General features: G+C 38.3%; 1 protein-coding gene across 7 annotated transcripts in view; it reads left to right on the top strand.

The window, feature by feature from the left end:
- The window catches only part of FAM135A (family with sequence similarity 135 member A), a 57696-nt gene extending 37015 nt beyond the window's left edge, over positions 1 to 20681 (top strand). For all 7 annotated transcript variants that reach the window (XM_077926258.1, XM_077926260.1, XM_077926261.1 and 4 more), the window contains 9 exons: positions 4827 to 4981; positions 5764 to 8023; positions 9331 to 9491; positions 11614 to 11705; positions 12866 to 12963; positions 15376 to 15527; positions 16667 to 16777; positions 17198 to 17311; positions 18459 to 20681. In XM_077926258.1, coding sequence (XP_077782384.1) covers positions 4827 to 4981; positions 5764 to 8023; positions 9331 to 9491; positions 11614 to 11705; positions 12866 to 12963; positions 15376 to 15527; positions 16667 to 16777; positions 17198 to 17311; positions 18459 to 18664 — 3349 coding nt within the window. In that variant the 3' untranslated portion in view covers positions 18665 to 20681. The remainder of the gene's footprint in view (positions 1 to 4826; positions 4982 to 5763; positions 8024 to 9330; positions 9492 to 11613; positions 11706 to 12865; positions 12964 to 15375; positions 15528 to 16666; positions 16778 to 17197; positions 17312 to 18458) is intronic.
- Positions 20682 to 21024: the final 343 nt, after the last annotated feature.

Here is a 21024-nt window from a genome sequence, read left to right as displayed (position 1 = left end):
AATTTTTAGTATTGGGTTCTAACAGTTCTGTTTCTAGTTTTGACTTCTCCACCTGGAAGCCTTTCTTTCTGTCCTGTTTAAATACTTCATTTATCTGTCGATAATGTAACCAATCTCTCACCTTAAATTTCAGTTTCTCAAAACTCTGCAATTTTACATTTTCACCATCTTGTTCTATAATTTCACAATATTTAGGCCAATTAGAACCCATATTCAATTTTTTCACCTCTTTTGCTTCCATTGGTGACAACCACCTGGGGGTTTTACTTTCAAACAGGTCTTTATACTTAATCCAAACATTATACAGAGCTTTCCTCACCATATGGTTCTTAAAACCTTTATGCAATTTTACCTTGTCATACCATATATATGCATGCCAACCAAATCTGTTGTCAAATCCTTCAAGGTCCAAAATGTCTGTATTCTCGAGGAGCAGCCAATCTTTCAACCAGCAAAACGCTGCTGATTCATAGTAGAGTCTTAAGTCCGGCAGGGCAAAACCCCCTCTATCTTTCGCATCTGTTAATGTCTTAAATTTTATTCTTGGCTTTTTGCCCTGCCAAACAAATTTCGATATGTCTTTCTGCCACCTCTTGAAACAGTCCATCTTGTCTATTATTTGTAATGTCTGAAACAGAAATAACATTCTAGGCAATACATTCATTTTGATAACAGCAATTCTGCCTAACAAGGAAAGTTTCAGCCTTGACCATATGTCTAAATCTTTCTTAACTTCTGTCCAACATTTATCATAATTGTCTTTAAAAAGATTCACATTTTTCGATGTCAAATTCACCCCCAGGTACTTCACTTTTTTTGCTATCTCCAAACCTGTTTCATTCTGGAATGTCTCTTTTTCTTCATTTGTTAGGTTTTTTTCCAATACTTTAGTTTTTTGTTTGTTCAGCTTAAATCCTGCAACTTGACCAAATATCTCGATCAGTTCTAAAACTCTTTTTGTACTAGTGATTGGCTGTTGCAAAGTCAAAACTAGGTCATCTGCAAATGCCCTTAATTTATACTCTTTCACTCCGACCTGAATTCCTTTAACCAACTGGTCCTTTCTAATCATATTTAACAAAACCTCCAGAACTAGTATAAAAAGTAGGGGGGAAATAGGACATCCCTGTCGTGTTCCTTTCTCTATGGCTATCTCTTCCGTTACCACATTGTTCACAATTAGCTTTGCCTTCTGCTCAGAATAAATTGCACCTATACCATTTTCAAAACCTTGGCCTACCCCCATCCCTTGGAGATTCTTTTTCATAAAACTCCAACAAATGTTGTCAAAGGCTTTCTCCGCGTCCACAAAAATCAAAACCGCTTTTCTGTTAATGTTCATTTCCAACAGTTCCACAATGTCTATTATGTTCCTCACATTGTCAGACATGTGTCTACCCGGGAGAAAGCCAGATTGATCCTTATGAATCTCACCTGTCAATACTTTCTTCAGTCTTTTTGCTAAAATGTCTGCAAAAATTTTATAATCCACATTTAATAATGATATCGGGCGGTAGTTCTTAACCTGGTTCTTTTCAGTCTCGGTCTTTGGTATAAGTGAGATAAAAGCCTCTTTCCACGTTTCAGGTGCCTTTTTCCCCTCCAATATTTCATTGCAAACTTCTTTTAGTGGTTGCACTAAACCTTCTCTCAAAGCTTTATAATATCTAGCCGTCAGTCCGTCTGGTCCTGGAGACTTTCCCAGTTGTGCCTTTTGTATGGCCTCCTCTATTTCCTGTTCTGTTATTTTCTCATTCAAAATCAACTTGCCCTGTTCTGGAATTTTCGGTAGTCCATAATTTTTAAGAAATTCTTCTATTTCTTGTTCATTTACTGGCCCTTGTGTGTATAATTTCCTAAAAAAACTTTGGAAACAGTTACTTATCTCATTTGGCTTATGAACATTCTTTCCCTCTATCTCCAAACAAGTAACTGTGTTCAATTTTTGTCTCTTTTTCAATTGCCATGCAAGGAGCTTCCCACACTTATCTGCAGACTCAAAAGTCCTTTGTCTCATTTGTTTAATTTTCCATTCTATCTCTTGATTTGTCAGTTCCATATATTGCGTCTGATAATATTTTATTTCTCTCAAAATTTCTTGAGACTTTGGTTTTGACCTCAGTTTCTTTTCTCCTTCCTTCATTTTTTCTAAAATTCTTTCTTTCCTTTCATTTTGCTTTTTCCTCTTGATTGAATTCTGTTGTATCAGGAAGCCTCTCATCACGGCTTTACTTGCGTCCCAAATTGTTCTTTTTTCCACATCTGTTCTCAAATTTATCTCGAAGTAATCTTTCAATGTCTTTAGGGCCTTTATACAGAATTGTTCATCTCTAAATAGGGAGTCATTCATTCTCCATCTAAAGGATCCAGTTGTTGTCATTTTCATTTCCATCTTTACGGCATTATGGTCGGAGCAGGTTTTTGGGCAGATTTCTACTTTTTTAATCTTTGTAGCCATCACACTAGATACCCAGATTTGGTCGATTCTCGTCCATGTCATTTTAGATTCCGAGAAAAAAGTTCCCTCTCTCTCGAGAGGATTCTTTGTTCTCCAAATATCAATCAAGTCCATATTTTCCGTCATCTCGAAGAAAGTCTTTGGTAATCTTCCTTCTTTAGATATTGTCTGTCTTTGTGCCTTGTCCATGTTTGTAGAAACCACTCCATTCATGTCCCCCATCATTATTATTTTGCAGTCGAGATAATCTAGTAAGGTCTCATGCAACTTCTTAAAAAATTCTGCCTTCCCATCATTTGGTGCATATACTCCAATTATCAAATATTTTTCCCCCTGGATCTGTACTTCAATTGCCAGGTATCTTCCTTCTTCATCCTTAAATTTTAACTTTGGGTCCAATTTTTCCTTTGCATAAATCACTACTCCTCTCTTTTTTACTTTATCGGAAGATATAAATTCTTGTCCCAGTCTTTTGTTCACCAACAATTTCCTGTGTGCTCTAGTTATGTGAGTTTCCTGTAGACATATCAGATCCAGTTGTTCCCTTTTCAAAATGTGGAAAACCTGTCGTTTTTTTCTGGGATGGTTCAAACCGTTGCAATTCCAGCTTAGAAGTTGCAGAGACATTTTGTTTGTTAGATGTTTGATCCTCCGACTGCTCCAAGTTTTTCTTCCTCTTCAGTTGGCAGTTGTGGTAGTCCAAATGATAGATTTGCAATGTCTGTTAGCCCTCCTCCTTCTGGTGTTAATCCTTGCCCTTCTCTTGCCGGATCCACCGTGCCTTTCTGTAGGTCCTCTAGGTTTCTCTCCAAGAAGTACTCTTTCTCCTGTACTGTTCTTATTCTTACTTTCTTCCCTTTGTAGTTAAAGGACAACCCCTGTGGGAATTCCCACCTGAAAGGTATGAAGTTCTTCCTCAGCAAATTGGCAAGATCTCTATAAAAGGTCCTCACTTCCAAGATGTATTTAGGGATGTCCTTAAAGATTTGGACTTGAATGTTTCCAATCACCAAAGCTTTTTGATAATGAAGGTTCAGTATCTTGTCTCTTTCCTCTTTGGTTCTAAAGGTGATCAGACAATCCCTTGACTTCTTGCTTTGCTTTCTACCAAGTCTGAAAGCAGTTGTTATCCCCACTTCATCTTCCTCCAGATCTTCTTGCCAATTTTCCAGAATTGCCTCTGTGAGAAATTCCGCCAGATTGTCCTCTTCTTTCTCTGGAACCTGTCTAAATTTCAGATTTCGTTCTTTCCGTTGTAATTCCAGTAAGGAGAGGGCCGCTTCATGCTCATTCACCTTTTTCTCAATCGGCACAAGTCTTTCCTGTGTCTCACCTGCGACAGATTTTGCACTCTCTGCAATTTTCCTTGTTTCTGAAGATTCCTGAATCAGTCTATTTATAGATTCTGTATTTGTTGCCACTGATGTGGTATTCAAATCCAATCTTGCTGTAAGTTCTGTCAATTTCTTTGAATTTTCTGCTGATTGCTTTGTTAAGGCCTCAAGGGATTGATTTATTTTAAGCAGTGCCTGTGTCATAGGTTCCATTGATGCTGCTGTCCCAGTGTCTGGTACAGGCACTGTGTTGCCAGAGATTGAGCCTCTTTTCTTTTGTGTTAGTTTAGCTTTAGATCTGGTTCTTATCTCCTCTGCCGTGCCACTCATATCCCAAGGCCGTTCTCACAGGAAAAACTTGCAATGGAAAATCCCAGTATTAGTCAGTTACTTTACAATTTTTCCCTCTTAGCCCTCAAGAGGGAGCAGTTAAAAGTTTCCAAGTTAGAAACAACAAAGAGACAGAAAGCCGGATGTAGAAAATCTCAAGTCCGCCATTAAAGTTGTAAAACTTTTTCTCCAATTTAAATTTGGTTAGTCCAATATCAGTAACAAAGTCCCATTTAAATCTTAAATGTCTTAAAATTTTTCCACCATTTAAGGTATAGTCTATATCCACTTCAAAGTTGTTTTAAAGAACAGTTTTCCCGGTGTTAAGTCCTGGCAGGTCGTCCCGGGGATCAGAGCAGTGAAAAACTTTGTTTCCCTTTAAATTAAAAGTATCTTCGCAAGACTGTCTTTTTTCCCCCTTCTCCTGCCAATCTGGAGGGGAGAGATACTTTTGACAGCTCAGGTTTGACAGTTCGCAACTAAGTCTCTAATAACTGCAGCGAGGTCTTTCGTTGCTTTAAATTCCTGCAGTCCGGGGGGGGCAGACTTCCTTATTTTTTGCCCTCCCGTTTTCAGCCAAGACCTTCCATTAGTGTTCATGTTTTAATTATACCTTATTAAAATGCAGTTGTATTTTCAGTTACAGCTTATTGTTGATGTTTACTTTTTTTACAAATATTTTAACATAAGATTGTATATTTCAGTGCGCAAAGTTACCTTCAGATGTGTACTGCCATAAAAAGCACCTCCTTCTGTAGTTCTCTGCCGCCTCTCCCTACTGAATGCAGTGAATTAGATGGTGATCTGAACTCCTTGCCTATAATCTTTGAAGATCGGTATCTAGATTCTGTTACTGAAGGTAAATCATTGGGTTTTGTCTTGGGGGGGGGGGTTTGAAATAAAAGTTTAGAAATTTTCTGTCCTGAAAAAATATGAGCATGGTGCCCTCCAGATGTTGTGTAATTCCAGCTCCCATCAGCCAGCCAGCATGGCCAATGGACAAGGATGATAGCCCTACAACGTATTGATGGCATCATGTTGGCTACCCTTGCTTTTACACATTGAAACATACTATAGCCAGAATCTTAAGGGTGTGTGCACTGAAGCTTTTGTGGCTTCCATTTCTCGCTGCCAGTCCTTTCGCAGCATTGGGGGGCCTAGCCTGATATTTGAGAGAATCTTCTCAGGTCGTATATGGTACTACATGGTACGACAGTTACAAGGGAAGTCTCCAAAAACCTATTGCAAATGTGAAAAGTTCACCACCTTCCCCTAGAACTCAGCATATTTAAATAATAATTAATATTTTAAAATGCATAAATTGTCTGCTTTATTTATTGGTTGACAAGAGTCTGGAGAATGGCCATAGCTTAGTAGTATAGCACATGTTTTATATGCAAAAGTTCCCAGGTTCAGTCCCTGGTACCTGCAGGTAGAGCTGGGAAATCCCTGTGCTACCAGTCAGTGTAGACAATAATGGTCTGATTCAATATAATGTGGTTTCCTATTTATCTAGAGATAAATGAATGCTCTTGAAACACATTCTTCACTTACTCATATTTTAAATCTATAAACTGCAATTTAGTAAAAGTTTCAGGTGTGTAATAAGTTACATTGTCTTGCCTTTTTATTTTAAATAAGAGATGGATGTACCCTGGCTGACAGCTCATCAGAAGTCTGACTCCAAGAAGCCAGATAAACCAGAATCTGAAGAAAGTTCTATGGCTAGCCCGGATTTGAAAAACAGACCTTCAGTTGCCTCCCATGCTTGGCACTCAGAAAGTGAAAAACAGTTCAGCAAGTCTGCAAAAGCGCAGTGTCAAGAGGCAAACAAATCCAAAGTTAAGGTTACTAAATTGATGAAAACAATGAAACCTGAAAATCCCAAAAAATTAGTAAAACAAAACTCTAAGGACTCTGTAGTCCTCGTAGGCTACAAATGCTTGAAAAGTGCAGTACCTGAGGACATCTCAAAGTGCTTTGAAGGTATGCCTTCATTGGACCAGAAAGAAGGGCTGGATTCTGCAGTTGGTGGCCATGCTTCCGATGCGAAGAACTTAATGAGGCAAATCAGCCAGAAAGAGTTTAGAAGTTTACCATGTAGAACTGAACAAAGAACTGCCAAACTGGAAGGGAATGAGGAAAGCCACCCCAGTGCTATCATCTCTCATTGTGCAAATTCAATTCTTTTGGGTAAATCTGATACCCTCCAAGCAGGCATTGGGGGTACTCATGGGGGCAGCAGCTTGACCCCCAGAAGTACTGTTGAAGACTCTTTTGGTTCACCAGGGGTTACAAAAATAGAAGTGAAACCATATTGTAGAAATATTTGTGGAGGAGATAAAGTTTTTGTTCGCATTGGATTACAGACAGAAGGCTCACGTAGAGAGAATTTGCAGGAGCCCACCTTTGAAAGTTCAGAATGCGAAAGAAAACCTAAATCAGAAGAACCGCAGCTTGAAAAGGAAGTTGTACAAGAAACAAACTTCCAGCATACTGAGGATTCCTTCACAAGGGTTGGCACCAACCTGCCCATTCAATCTACAAAAGAAACTTCTGTTGCAGTTTTAGGTGGAGACGTACTTAAGTTACCTGATGTTAGTATTACCTATGCATCATCTAGGTTTTCGGATTCTGGTGTAGAAAGTGAACCTAGTTCTTTTGCAATGCAGCCAAGTACAGATGTGGGTCTTGAAACTCCTCAAGGGCAAAGTGCATGCAACAATGAAAGAATATTTCCTCAACTATTGCTTAAACCAGATAATAATATTAAAAACCCAGTAGAAAGTCATTGCACTGAAAGTACGAGTGCTGTTAGTGAAATACAGTCCTCCCTGACATCAATAAACTCTCTGCCTTCTGATGATGATCTGTCCCCTGATGAAAACTCAAAGATATCCGATGTACCTGAATGCCAATTAAGTGATAGCAAAACTGTTTTAGACCTGGGAGCAATTGAGTTGACAACATGTGATGACAGTGAAGAAACAAAGGTTTTGCCACAGCAGTGTGTAGGGTATTCGGGCAACGAAGCGACATTTCTGCCTTCCTTTTCCTCAGATAAAAAATGTCTACTACAACTTGATGAAAGTAAATCTGAGGATGTGAACTCTCACAACCTGCAACTGAATATTGGTGCAATTTGTAATGATTCTCAAAGACTTGATAAAAACTTGCACAGTGTGGAAAAAGCAAGTGAAATTCCTTCAGGAGTTGTTTATCTGGGCAAGTCCTGTGTTGTTTCGGGTTCAGTGTCTAGTTATCCAGAGGGCAGCGTGAAGCAACCAAGTGAAAGAAAATGTAGTGATTCTTTAGAGCAAAAACAACTGTCTGATCAGTTGTCAGCTGCAAAAGATGAAAATCTCACAAGCACGAACATTGTATCCTCGGAAGGAGGTAATGATATGCTGAAGCAAGGACTTGTAGAAAACTACTTTGGCAATCAAAGCAGTACAGATATTTCCAAAATACATTCTGCTGACAATAGCAGTACAGTTAGCCCTCAAAGGGGAACAATCTGTTCTAATTCAACAGAAGAGGAGGAGGAAGAGGAGGAGCAAGATCAAGACATGGTTGAAAATGGTTATTTTGAGGAAGCAGATGATAGTAATTTGTATGGAGCCACAAATGATGCTGAGGAGGATCTTGATCTAGCATTTGTGGGACCTTTTATAACAGAAATATTGAATAGTGGATTTTTTGAGGAGGCAACAGACGTGGCTCCACTATGTGCTCCAGGTAGTTTGGCTGCTCCCACTGCATTGAAAGGCTATCCGTGTGATGTGTTATGGTCTTCGAAAGACAAATCGAATGCAGTTCTCAAGCAACCCTGCAGCATGTCCTGCAGTACAGCTTCTTCTGTCTCCTGGTATGAGTATTCTCCCAAGCCACAAAAGCTAGCGTAAGTGCTCTGGTTTAAAACAATTGTTTTTAAAACCCAGTTTAAAAGGAAAATATACAAACTTCATTTGCATTTTATTTTTTGGGTTTGGTTGTTGTTTGCTACTGTTTTCTTCATTTTGCTACACCTAGAATTCCAGGTTATTTCCACATTAAAATATATGAAAGTTTTGAGGTATGTGCATAATGACCAGCACTGTGATCCACCTGTGAAGGGTGAGGAAGATTATTTTGAACAGAGTTGAATTGAGCAGACTTGCTGCTAGAATGAAAGTATAATCCACCTTAGATATGTTCTTGACCTTTGTTTCATCATGAAATTTTTAAAAAAGCTCTAGCAGCACACTATACATACACACCGCAGCTTGCAATTCCGTATGGGAGGAAGATTCCCACTAATACCAATAGCAAGTGCATGGGGTAGTCCAATTCTGCTTGGGACCATGGTAGGGGCAAAAGGTTAAAGCCCCCATCTTGCCATGACACAGATGCAATCCAGCTTCCCTGGTGCTGGCTATTTTCTCCCCTAAACCCAACTGTGCAGTGCCAAACCATGTTACAACCTTCACAACTCGTTTGGCCCCCAGCTTCAGCGTTTTCAGTATGGGGTCCATTTCTGCAGAGATGGTTTGCTGGGTGTTGCTTTTTGTCGTGAATTGCATCCTGATTGCTGAATAAGACATGAATTGGAGCATCAGGAATTATTTTTAAATTCTAAGCAGCTTATTAAAGTCTCAATCTCCTGGGTTTTTCTGCAAGTGAAATAGTTGTCACAGCATAGCACAATACCAACACAACATGGTCACATGAAATGCTGCAAACCAAGATGGTTGTGCAAAGGTCTGCAGCCTTGTGCAGGTATTGATCTTTGCTGAATGTGACAGAGATATTGCCTGTGCTGCTTCTAGAATAGAAACGGCAGCTAGAGGATTCAAATTGAAGGTGGTATGGAGATTATTGCCTTTTAAAAGCATTTTTGCCACGAGGAATTATCTGTCACTAATGCTGTGAACTGCTGCGAGTGGTATGGTGTTGTAACTAATTGATTTTTCAGCATAGCAAATGGGATTGCAGTACCTTGCAAAGGGCTAGGCTGTAGCTATATTGCAAAAGCCATATTTTGGGTGGGGAATGTGTTGGCCTTAAGTAATTTGGTGAGCACATACTCTCAAGGCTTTCTGATCAGAGATACCGGATTTTCAGTGGGCTATAATTTTAAATATAGATGAACGGCAAGTTAAACAAATCAAACGAATGTAATGTACTTTCATTTACCAAACTGAGTTAAATAAAATCTGCTTGTTTTAGATTCCTTCATGCTAAGGAGGAACTGAAACTACTTCAGCTCCCTGGATTTATGTATAGTGATGTTCCCAGACTGGCATCTTCAGTACCTTATTTCAGCACAGAAGAGGAGGAAAGTTCAGATGATGGCATTCATCTCATAGTTTGTGTGCATGGCCTCGATGGTATGTTCTAGCAGCTGATAATGGATTAGAAAATACTTTAGGTTTCCGATAAAGTTTTGGTTTAGATTGAGAATTTTCACTAAACCAGTAGCCAATGTGATGCCAGGTGTTTTGGGCTACAGCTCGCATCATCCCATATAACCCATGGTCAGGGATGATGGGAGTTGTAGTCCACCACATCTGGAGGGGTACCACATTGGCTACCCCTGCTTTAAATAATACTGAAGAAAAACAGGTTTATTTAAGCATAGATATCCTACCTGTATCTCCTGGCCTAGGCAGGTAGCATTTATAGCTTTGTAGGCCCGGTGTCAAGAGAACTATGTTCTTAACAAATCTTTGTGAAGGCCACTGTTGCAAGATACCATTAAACCTAGGTGATTTGTACATTTAGGAATAATGAAAACATGCTTTTAAAAGTTATTTTTTTAAAAATCCCCTTTATGCCACAGGCTATCAGTGGCAGTCTTTGGGCTCTCACATTTCAGTGGTGCCCTATGTAATGCTAAGATTTGCTTTCCCACATCTCTCTCACACCATTCTGCAACATTATTGTAGCTCCTCCTGCACTCAGTGCGACCACATGGAAAGCATTTAGCACAGCATGTTAAATCTAAAAGATTTTTTCTTAATTGAATTTGATAACATTTTGAGAAGGCTTTTCCTACAACTCTCTGATCAGGCTTAATTGAAAATGAGAAATGCAATGGGGAAAAGGAAGGAATGCACTTATTAATAAGAAATCACACAAGAATGATTTCACATGCAATTTAATATGCCTATTAAGTGACTTAATATTTTAAATGGAATAAGTTTAGAACCAGGCTCTGGTGACTAATGGAGTTGTCAACTTTTACTGGCTTTTGCTGCTTCTCTACCTGTAAAAAATGGTTAGTTGAGTAACATAAGCAGGGGTCGTCTTGTTTCTCAGGCCCCACAATCACGCCATCTGATTTCTGCACATGCTATGCTTGTTAAAGGTGAGGGTTTTAAGGCAATTGGCAAGCATAACCTTTAAAGGTACAATGGGGGGGGGGGAGGAAATTTAGCAAATAAAGTACAGTCTCACAGTTGCACCTAAATGTCCCTCCTTTTTCCTGAAAGCTGTCCTGTGCCTTCAAAAGCTGCCCATCAGAAATCCAGCTGCTGGGTACCTTAAAGATATCACCATGCCCCAAAAATGCTTTTCAAACAGTTTTGACTTATCTCCTGTCATTCCTTCTTTCCATCTCATTTACACCTAACTTTTAACGTCGTGACGTATTTGAAATGTAAACTCTGGTCTGTGAGGATCTTGTCTAGTAACAAGAAGGTTCTAAACTCCCAGGGGCTAAGACTGATCAGAAACTATTGACTTTTTTATATAAAAACTAAAAGTATATTGCACAACTCAAGGGTAAAAGCACATACAGTGGTACCTTGGTTTAAGAACAGCTTAGTTTATGAACAACTTGGATTAAGAACGCTGCAAACCTGGAAGTAGGTGTTTTGGTTTGTGAACTTTGCCTTGGATGCAGAACATGTTCCACTTCCAGTTGAGTGTAAATTGAGTCCCCCACTGCTATGGGAAAGCACGCCTTGGTTTAAGAATGCTTTGGTTTAAGAAGGGAAGTCCGGAATAGATTAAGTTCGTAAACCAAGGTACCACTGTACTAGGCATTCCCGTTAACCTAAAACAAGCAGCAGATTTCCTGAAACATTCAGTACAAATGGCAGAATCTTTCTGGTAAAACAACCCAGTATAGTCAATGGGGAAAAAATGCACAGAACTTGTTAACATGGTGGAATCTCTCCACTTTTAACTTTTAACTCATTCAAAACAAGCCATTTCTTACCCTTTTAAACCCAAATTTGGCACGGACCATCCTCACACTGCCAAGATTGAAAGTAATCAGTTGAGCCATTATTCTAATATAACCCATGAAACCTGTTTCCCACTATATTCTATATTTGGAAGCAAAAACAATGTTTATATTGCAGTTAGCAGATCTTTGATTTTAGTGCAAGTCTCAAACCAAAAGAATACAATTGGCACTTGTACAGTGTTACGCATAAGCATTTTAACTTAACATTTTTTGAAAGTAGGCATTTCAAACACCTGATCTTCACTTCTTTATTTTAGGTAATAGTGCAGACTTAAGACTAGTAAAGACTTACATTGAACTTGGCCTTCCTGGAAGCCGTATAGATTTTCTGATGTCTGAGAGAAATCAGGTATTTGCAAGTGCCGAAAAGATTTATTGTTATTATTTCTAATGCAACACCCTATGGTTAGTTCATATAGACTGATTTATCTCTAATTACCAATCTCTTTGTAGGTTGCAAAGTTAACCTTGCAGCTGCCGTTACAATCCTGTACCTTTGAGTCCATTTCAATTAACTCAGTGGGACTTACTTATGAGTAGGCATGAATAAGATTGTACAGTGGTGCCTCGCAAGACGAAAAGAATCCGTTCCGCGATTCTCTTCGTCTAGCGGTTTTTTCGTCTTGCGAAGCAACCCTATTAGCGGATTAGCGCTATTAGCGGCTTAGCGGCTATTAAAGGCTTAGCGGCTTAGCTGCTAAAAGGCTATTAGCGGCTTAGTGGCTTAGAAAAAGGGGGGGAAGCGGGGGGGGGGAAATCGCAAGACTAGCAAGACGTTTCGTCTTGCGAAGCAAGCCCATAGGGAAATTTGTCTTGCGAAGCAACTCAAAAACGGAAAACCCTTTCGTCTAGCGGGTTTTCCGTCTTGCGAGGCATTCGTCTTGCGGGGCACCACTGTACCATAGAAATAACTCTGTTTTTACTCTTCACAGAACATATTCTGCTTGAGTTCTCTCACTGTATGCTAATAAGTGAAAATTTCATTGTGCTTGAGTGGTTTTGCTGTTAAAAGCTGTAGAACAGGCTTCCTCCACCTCAGCCCTCTAGATGTTTTGAGACTACAATTCCCATCATCCCTGACCACTGGTCCTGCTAGCTAGGGATCATGGGAGTAGTAGGCCAAAAACATCTGGAGGGCCGAGGTTGAGGAAGCCTGCTGTAGAATCTGGAATTTTATTTTATAAAGCTTACTTTGCTGTTGCACATAGTCATACTTCTAAGATATTTTGCCTTAGTCTTGAAAACAGAGCCTCTTAAGGAAATAGTATAGTATAGTTTTACCTTTGTATATGAAATGTGGCTGTTTTGAGACATTTCAAGCAAACTATCCTCTGTGAGAAAATTATTCTCTGTACAAAAAGTAGCTCCCCCTCAAAAAAAAAAAATTATTTCATGGGATTACTCTTTATTATCTTTGATAGTTCTTATCTGTGATGTCAGAGCAAATGACTAAGAATTTGTTTTATCGCGAAATGACTTCATTTAGAACACTGAACTTTTCCCCCACAGAATGATACATTTGCTGATTTTGATTCAATGACAGATCGCCTTCTGGATGAAATAATACAATACATTCAAATTTACAGCCTAACAATTTCAAAAATCAGGTAATTGATCCATTTTGTGTTTTATTAGTTTTTCCGGAAAAGCCAACTGCAACTTGTAGCCATGATCTTGGGTTTTAAGTAAAGCACACATTTTGAAGAAACTACTAAGCTATATCTCCTCACACTTGATTCACATATTACAGTTTTTTGTACATAAATTTAAGAATCAGAATGTATACTGTTACATTCATGCACATATCTCTTTTATAAATCGGAAAGCTGTGATTGCTCGTTTCCATGAGCAGAACTCTAACTGAAAAAATCTGCTCCAGTGCAGAAGGGCAACTCAGGATCTGAGCCACTCTTTTAAAATGCACCAAAAGCAGGAAACTAGCTGCAGCAGCTCTGGGAGATTTAGATGGCAACGTCCTAAAATAAGTACTGAAGTGAGCCAGTGAAACCCGGGCCACATATACCATAATGCCATTATATAAATTTATGGTGATGCCATACTGAGAGAGTTCTGGTCACATGTCAAAAAGGATAATACTGCTGAAAAAAGGGCAACTAAAATAATCAGAAGTATTGGAGCACCTGTCCTTCAAAGAAAAAGCTTATTGTACTTCAATCTTTGTCAAGGGGTTTAGGATTAAGTGAGATATGTGGTAGAGTTCTGTTGTTACAAGAGGTGATGGAAATTTGAGGGAAATGTCCTGGTCCTTCGACCAATGGAGTCACTTAATGAAGTTTTTTGATAGTGGGTTCAGGAGACAGAATTGCACCTCATAATACTGAAATTCACTATCGCATGAAATAGGTGTCTAATCTTTTTTTTTTAAAAAAAAGAATTCAGAGAAATTCATTGAAAATAGGTCTCTCACTCTCTTTAATATCAAATTCAAGTGGTGAGTCCTGACAGAAGTGGAGCCAAAATGGGGCCACTGAGAAATAAGAGAGAGGTATCAACATGCTTGAGGGAATCAAGAGGTTTGCAGAAGTGTAAAATATATTTTTTTTAAAAAAATAATTAAGAGGAGAAAAAACAACAACTAAATGAGAACACGCTCAGCCATCATCATGTAATATTAAGTGTCAGAAAAAAAACTGAGGTCTGGGCATGGAAATCATGAACAAAGGTATGGCTGGGACCCTAAACAAGAGCACCCTTGCTTAAGATGTGAGGGTACATGTCAAAATCATTGTTTTATGTCCCATCTGCAAGTGGCTATTAGCCCTGATAGCTAATAATAGTACAGTATAGGCATTTACTTCTTAGATCGATAGAGGCAAATTACATTATTTCCTAACCTCACTGTATTAACTCTCAAGTTTCCAGGTGAGAAATCACAACAAGGGAAAGCTGAAAAGGGTTCTGAGTACTTTGAAATCTGGGTACAAGTTTATGGGGAAATGGGTAACAATAATAGATGAAATTCTGAACAAGAATAAGGAAAACATTTTGCCTAGGAACCAACACAGTCTGTTTGTGTTAACATCCAAGGAAATCATTACAAACTGCTATATCAATGGTATATGACTCCACACGGAACGAGTAAAAATTTCAGTGACCAAAGTGTTTGAGACACGAATGCTTAAAGGCAGATATGGAACATATCTGGTGGACCTGTTGAATAATTAAAATCTTCTGGAGAGAGGTTATAAAGATAGTTTGATTAATAACATTTTACGCTTTGTCATTGGACCCCCTAATAATTTTGTTAAGGTGTTTAGATCCACAAATAAACCACAAAGAGTTAAGATAGTAATAGTAGCCTGCTCGAATGGTTGTTGCACAAAAATTGAAAAATAGGTGACGCTACCAGCAGTGAAAGAATGGTTTACAAAAACTGGGAAGGTAGCTACAATGAACAAGCTAATGGAATTGATCAGATTGAGAGAAGGAAGACAAGAAAGATAAATTCAGGATAAATTGAATCCTCTTACTGAATTTATGATGAATAAATATAGCATAAATGTGGGTGAATATAATAGTTTTTCTATTTGGTAAAATATTAAGTATAGCAATTAAAATGCAAGTATTTATTATATGTATGTGTTTTTGCTGTCTTATGTTATTAGTGTGTGTATATTTATATATTCATGAGATATCATAAAGTTTATGGCGACCCATCTTAACTGTTCATCTTAAGATTCCTCTGTATTGTAGCTACAAAGGAATGCGGCCAGATTTCAATGCTGTTTGCATCTGTAATTTTACCTGCCTTCACATGATTTCAGGTGATTGGCAGGTGCCATGGCTTAGCCAAAATGGCCTTGAGAACCCAATGGGGAGATGGGCTTAATAAGGCCTGCAGGCTGGATTCTCCTTACCACCAATTTAGATGCATCTGCAGGAAATGTGTATTATTTGTTGCTGTTTATAGGTCATTGTTTGCACCAGTTTTCATTTGCAAACTTAAAAAAAAAAAAAAATCACTTTCTCTCTCCCCGCCCCCTTCCTGTCTTCTACAGTTTTATTGGGCATTCATTGGGTAACCTAATAATCCGTTCAGTGCTCACAAGACCTAGGTTTAGATTTTACCTCAGCAAACTTTACACCTTCCTGTCTCTGTCTGGACCACATCTTGGTACACTCTACAACAGCAGTGCTCTTGTTAATACAGGTAAAATAGTTTGTTTCATGTTGAAAGTTCAATGTATGTTTGTGTGAATACACATGTTATGCCTGTCTCTCTCTCTCTCTCTCTCTCTCTCTCTCTCTCTCTCTCTCTCTCTCTCATGGAAATGAATGGGGAAGACAGGGTGAAATGCATCTTCTACAAGCACCTGGATGTTTGGGATTTTAAAAAAGAGCTTGGCAGATAATTTCCCGAGAAGTTTTAAATTTAAGCTCTTGGTATAAATTTAGCGGTTGGCATTCATTGGTGATCTACAGGGTATAAGAACAAGAATCTTACTGGAAAAGCAGGCATTGTTAATTTCAGAAATTAAAGTTCTTAAATGGAGTTCTTTAGCCCAGAGAACTATTTCAGTCCAAAAATGAAATGTTAATAAATTAGTGTTCTGACATGCCAATCAAAATTTCCTTTCTGTAATTGAAATGCCAACTCTACATAAGCAAGACTGTTCAGCGTATATGGGTAGAAAATCTGTATCTAGATAGAGCAGCCAGGATTAAAAAATGATAGATGGCCTTCCCTTCTGTATATTGATGGAAAGGGTAGATATAAGGCTCCTTGCTTTCTTTTCTTAAAACAGGTCTTCTCATGAATATGAGAAGGGTTGTGCATGCGCATATATATATATATATATATCTCCACACCCACCCACACACTCTCCTTTCTCCAAATGATCAGAAGTGTGAATATTTGCATTTTGCATTTTAAACCCTGCATAGTAAATTCTCTTATAGATATGCCTCACTTTATAAATATTCTAAAATATTTTTAGAAGTGTTGAACAATAAACAACCCTAAGGTCAACAAACTGAATATTTTGAGATATATAAGGGAACCAAAATAATCCTGCAGGTCCAATGCAGGAATTTTTGTATGTATGTATGTTTCTGTTTATGAAATTCCTTTAACACCTTTCAGCTAATTCTTCCAGTGGACTGCTGTGTATACTGATAACACATTAAAAGGATGTGAATTGTGAAATGCATAGAACATCCTTGTGATGATGTATGGAATGAACATGAATTGGGGGCTAGGTTACCAGTAACATATCACATTAAGTATTTGAGTAAATATTGTTATGATTCTGCTGTATATACTCACAAGTACTGTATATAAAAATACAGGTCTCTGGTTTATGCAGAAGTGGAAAAAGTCAGGGTCTTTATTGCAGTTGACCTGTCGAGATCATTCAGACCCCCGGCAAACTTTCTTGTACAAACTTAGTAAAAAGGCAGGTAAGCAATATCGAAATCTTTAAGAATATTTTGTTGCTTTTAATTAGTAATGTACTTTGAATTATACATTAATGTGATAACTTGAAACAACTTGGATAGTCATGACCATAAAAATGCTTTTTTCTTGCACCTATGCAGTCACTGATTTTCAATTAAAGCAGGTGTTCTAAAGTTTGCCTATGTCTTCTAATAATGAGGTGTGATACCAGTCCTTTAATGCAGTAATTTATGGCACTGATAGAAAACTTGGAATCTCAAGTAGAAGAAAGTTCGTTTACATATAACACCTGTTTTATGTTGTAAACCCCCCCCCCCCCAAGGAAGCTCAGTGCTACTTTACATACATTTTGGAATGAAAACTGTATGTGTTAGTTATATTGTATCTTGCTTTAGATTTACCTTTTTTTTGTCTTCCCCCAGGTCTGCAGTATTTCAAAAACATAGTATTAGTAGGATCTCTACAAGATCGTTATGTCCCTTATCATTCTGCTCGTATTGAGATGTGTAAAACAGCTTTGAAGGATAAACAGACAGGTAATGGCCAGTGCATAGAAATCTGTGAAGCAATTTGGCATTTATTCCTTAGACAACATTGAAGAGAATATTCCTATTCCTACATGACTCAGTTTGTGTGGTTTGTTCAGCTTAAAAGCCCTGTTGCTTGTCTTTCCATTATACAGTGGTACCTCGGGTTAAGAACTTAATTTTTTCTGGAGGTCTGTTCTTAACCTGAAACTGTTCTTAACCTGAAGCACCACTTTAGCTAATGGGGCCTCCCGCTGCTGCCGCGCCATTGCTGCATGATTTCTGTTCTCATCCTGAAGCAAAGTTCTTAACCCGAGGTACTATTTCTGGGTTAGCGGAGTCTGTAACCTGAAGCATCTGTAACCTGAGGTACCACTGTATAAACCATTGTGGCATAATGGTTAGAATGTTGGACTAGGACCTGGGAGAGCAGGGTTTGAACCCCCATTCAGCCATGAAATTCACTGGGTGACCTCGGGCCAGTCACCATCTCTAAGTCTACCCTGCCTCACAGGATTGTTGTGCGGATGAAACGGGGGGGGGGGGGGAGAACCATGTATACCACCTTGAGATCTTTGGAAGATAAAAGTGGTGTAGAAATGTAATACTGAAGTATGTCAGGTGTAGGCACATGACTTTTTTTAACGGTGGCATCCTTTCCCAGCTGGTCCCCCCAAATGTTTTGGACTGCAAGTCCCATCATCATCAGCCAGTTTGACCAGTGTCCAGGGATGATGGGAAGTCCAAAAACATCTGGAGGACACTGGATTCGAGTAAAGGCTGCTCTGCGGAATGCCCTCCCTAAAGGGCCAGTTGGCCCACCTGTTGCTCACAATTGTGTAAGATAGCCAAAACTTGGATTTTTAAGCAGGCCTTTGGGCTAAACTCACTGGATTTTTTTTGTTCATTTGTTGCATGCATATACTGGCTTTGACAAGGTGGTTTACAATTTTGAAATACTAAAATAACACCTGTTGATTTGCTGGGAGGAGGGTTTGTTCTGGGTGGCTGAGGTTTTGTGTTCATGGATTGTTTTACGCTGAAGTTTTTTAATTATTGCTGTTAGACATTCTGAGGGTTGTTTGATAGGAAGCAGGAATATGAAAGTTTCAGCAGAATAAATCAATAATGCAACTTTTTATTTTTAAATATGCAGGACCAATATATGCTGAAATGATCCAGAATCTGCTTCTGCCTGTTCTTCAAAACAAGGAATGCAATTTGGTTCGTTATAATGTGCATTGTGCATTGCCAAACACAGCCGATTCCCTCATTGGAAGAGCTGCACACATTGCTGTTCTGGACTCGGACATATTTTTAGAAAAGTTTTTTCTTGTTGCTGCCCTAAAATACTTCCAGTAGGAATAAACACATTGTCACAGACTTGGCTATTACCTCATTAACAGATGAATCAAATAATGTGTGATATTAAACTGTAGCTGCTGCTGCATTTTAAGAGATATTTATACTTTTTTATATGGAAGGTAATTTATATCGTCCATGTGAGGAGCTTTTTTAACATCAACTTTACTTTCTAGGTAATGTGGCTGTGCAATATTATTTTTTTTAATGTTCATTTCTACTTTTTTCTATTTTTCTTATTTTGGGTACCTAATTATTTCAGAACTGAGATTTAAGCACAGTATGTAAAGTTGGTGGACTTACAGGTTCTTAGACTGCAAAAGGTCAATGTTTTTATGAGTCTTTGGAAGCCAAACCAAGTCCAAATTTTAACAAGTCTAAGAAGGTATTAAATTTGGTTGTCCTGTTTGGGATTGGAGAAAGCTGAACTGGAAAAAGCAACTGTTGGCTGCTAAAATAGCTACAATAACTGTAGGTCTGTTCAAGACCACTCTTGAGTCGCCTGTTTGTTATATCACTACATTCTAACTGTTTTCTACAGAATCATTACTGAACATGCTATGCCTGTAGAAACTACATTTTCTACTGATCTCAATAGCATGATGGTTTACATTTTCACCTTTACTACTGGAACTTTAGTTTTCATAAGCAAGCAGCAATTAAGGATTTTTGAATGTTGAAATGTGAGCTGCCTTCAAATGGAGTTTTGCAAAGTTTAATAAAATTGTTCTTCTGTCGGTTCAGTTCTTCAGTGAACCTTTTACACGGGACTTCCTTGTATGTACATTTTTAAAAAGCAAAGGTTATAAATTTCTGCAATACTTTTATGAATATAGATTTTTAAATATTAAGTTTTATTGATAACAAACTGCTGTAAATAGAAATCAGTTGCATCTTGAAACAGAACAAAATGATAAACTTTAGTGATACTGATAAATGTTTTTAATATACAGGAATGTTAAAGGTCTATTGAATTTTTATTGGTGCTGAACAGCATTGAGATCAATATTCTTCATTCTTTTTTACCTGTTTCACATGGTAATGCACTTAAAGGTGAAGAAAAGGGGTGAAATTCAGTAGTGCTGTGCTGCTCACATAGATCCAGTGGAAGCATCCACTGATGCAATAGGAGGAGGGATAATCCCCCTCCCTGTTGCAGCCCACCACCACCTTCCATGCTGTTCTGTACAGCGTCTCAACCCTCTGAAACATTTTTCTTGGGGGAGGGGGCACACAGGAGGGGGCAGCAGGAAAGGGAATCCCCGCCCCTTCTTACATCGGCAGATGCCTCCTGTGGATCAAAAGTGATTTCATGAGTAAAATGGCAGCACTGGATTTTACCCAAGGTCTCATGTATTCGCTAACTGTAAGGAACAGATTTTCTGAAATTATAAATTGGTTGTATATCTAGTGCATGTTTATTTTTTAGCATTGTGGTATTGCATCTGGTGTTAATAAATTGAGCAAACTTCTAATAGATGCAGAGAGAAAGCAATGTTTTGCTTTTTTCAAAGTGCTGAGGAATATATATAGTTTCTAGTAAGCAAGGACACAGTTTGTTGCTTATACTTAACATTGCAAACACTCCACTCAGCTTTTATATACCTTCAACTCTGTTGTTTTTGAATGGCTCTGTTGAAACTTTTGTTTTTCTGTGTCGTTCAAACATTTGCAAAATGTCCAGCAGTGAATTGTTCTATAGGTGGTATTTGTTTCTAATTTTGTGGACTAATCTACAATTGTTAGCTGCACTTTTTTTTTTATTTTTTTATTTTTACGTCTTTTTAATAGACATTGCTGCTTGTTCATTTTACCTGTTGCACTAATAACCCAATCTCATGCATATTTCCTCAGAAGTAAATCCCACTGAGTTCAGAAGGAGTTACTCTTGAATTAGTGTGCATAGGAATGCACCATTATCTATTACCAGTTGTGATGGCTATGCGTACTTATGCATATTGATTCACAAAAATATATGGCTCCTTGTATGTGCATTAAATGAATGGTTCTAAGAGTGCATTTTTTCCATTGTTGGCTTCTTGGGAAGTAATGCACCACAATTCTCATCCTAAGTGTAGGCAACTTAGACTTAAGCCTAAGATGATACTTAAGGGTGGGGGGTGTCTGCTGTACATGAATGTGCTTGTGGATTCTCCATTCCCCCTCTCCCACTTTTAGGTTTAATTTCTGGGACTTAATTTTTTCATACTGCTGTGTTCTGCACACAAGAAATCACTTGAACCTCTGAAGTTGTGTTCAACTAAGACATAATCAGAAGTAGACCCAGTGAAATCATTGGACTCAGGTTAGTCACAGGCAACTATTAAGTTCATTGATTTCAGCAGGTCAGCTCTGAGTAT

This window comes from Podarcis muralis, chromosome 3, assembly GCF_964188315.1.
Source record: "Podarcis muralis chromosome 3, rPodMur119.hap1.1, whole genome shotgun sequence".
NCBI lineage: Eukaryota > Metazoa > Chordata > Lepidosauria > Squamata > Lacertidae > Podarcis > Podarcis muralis.
Note: the sequence above shows the minus strand (reverse complement) of the source record. Positions and strands in the feature narration are given on the sequence as shown.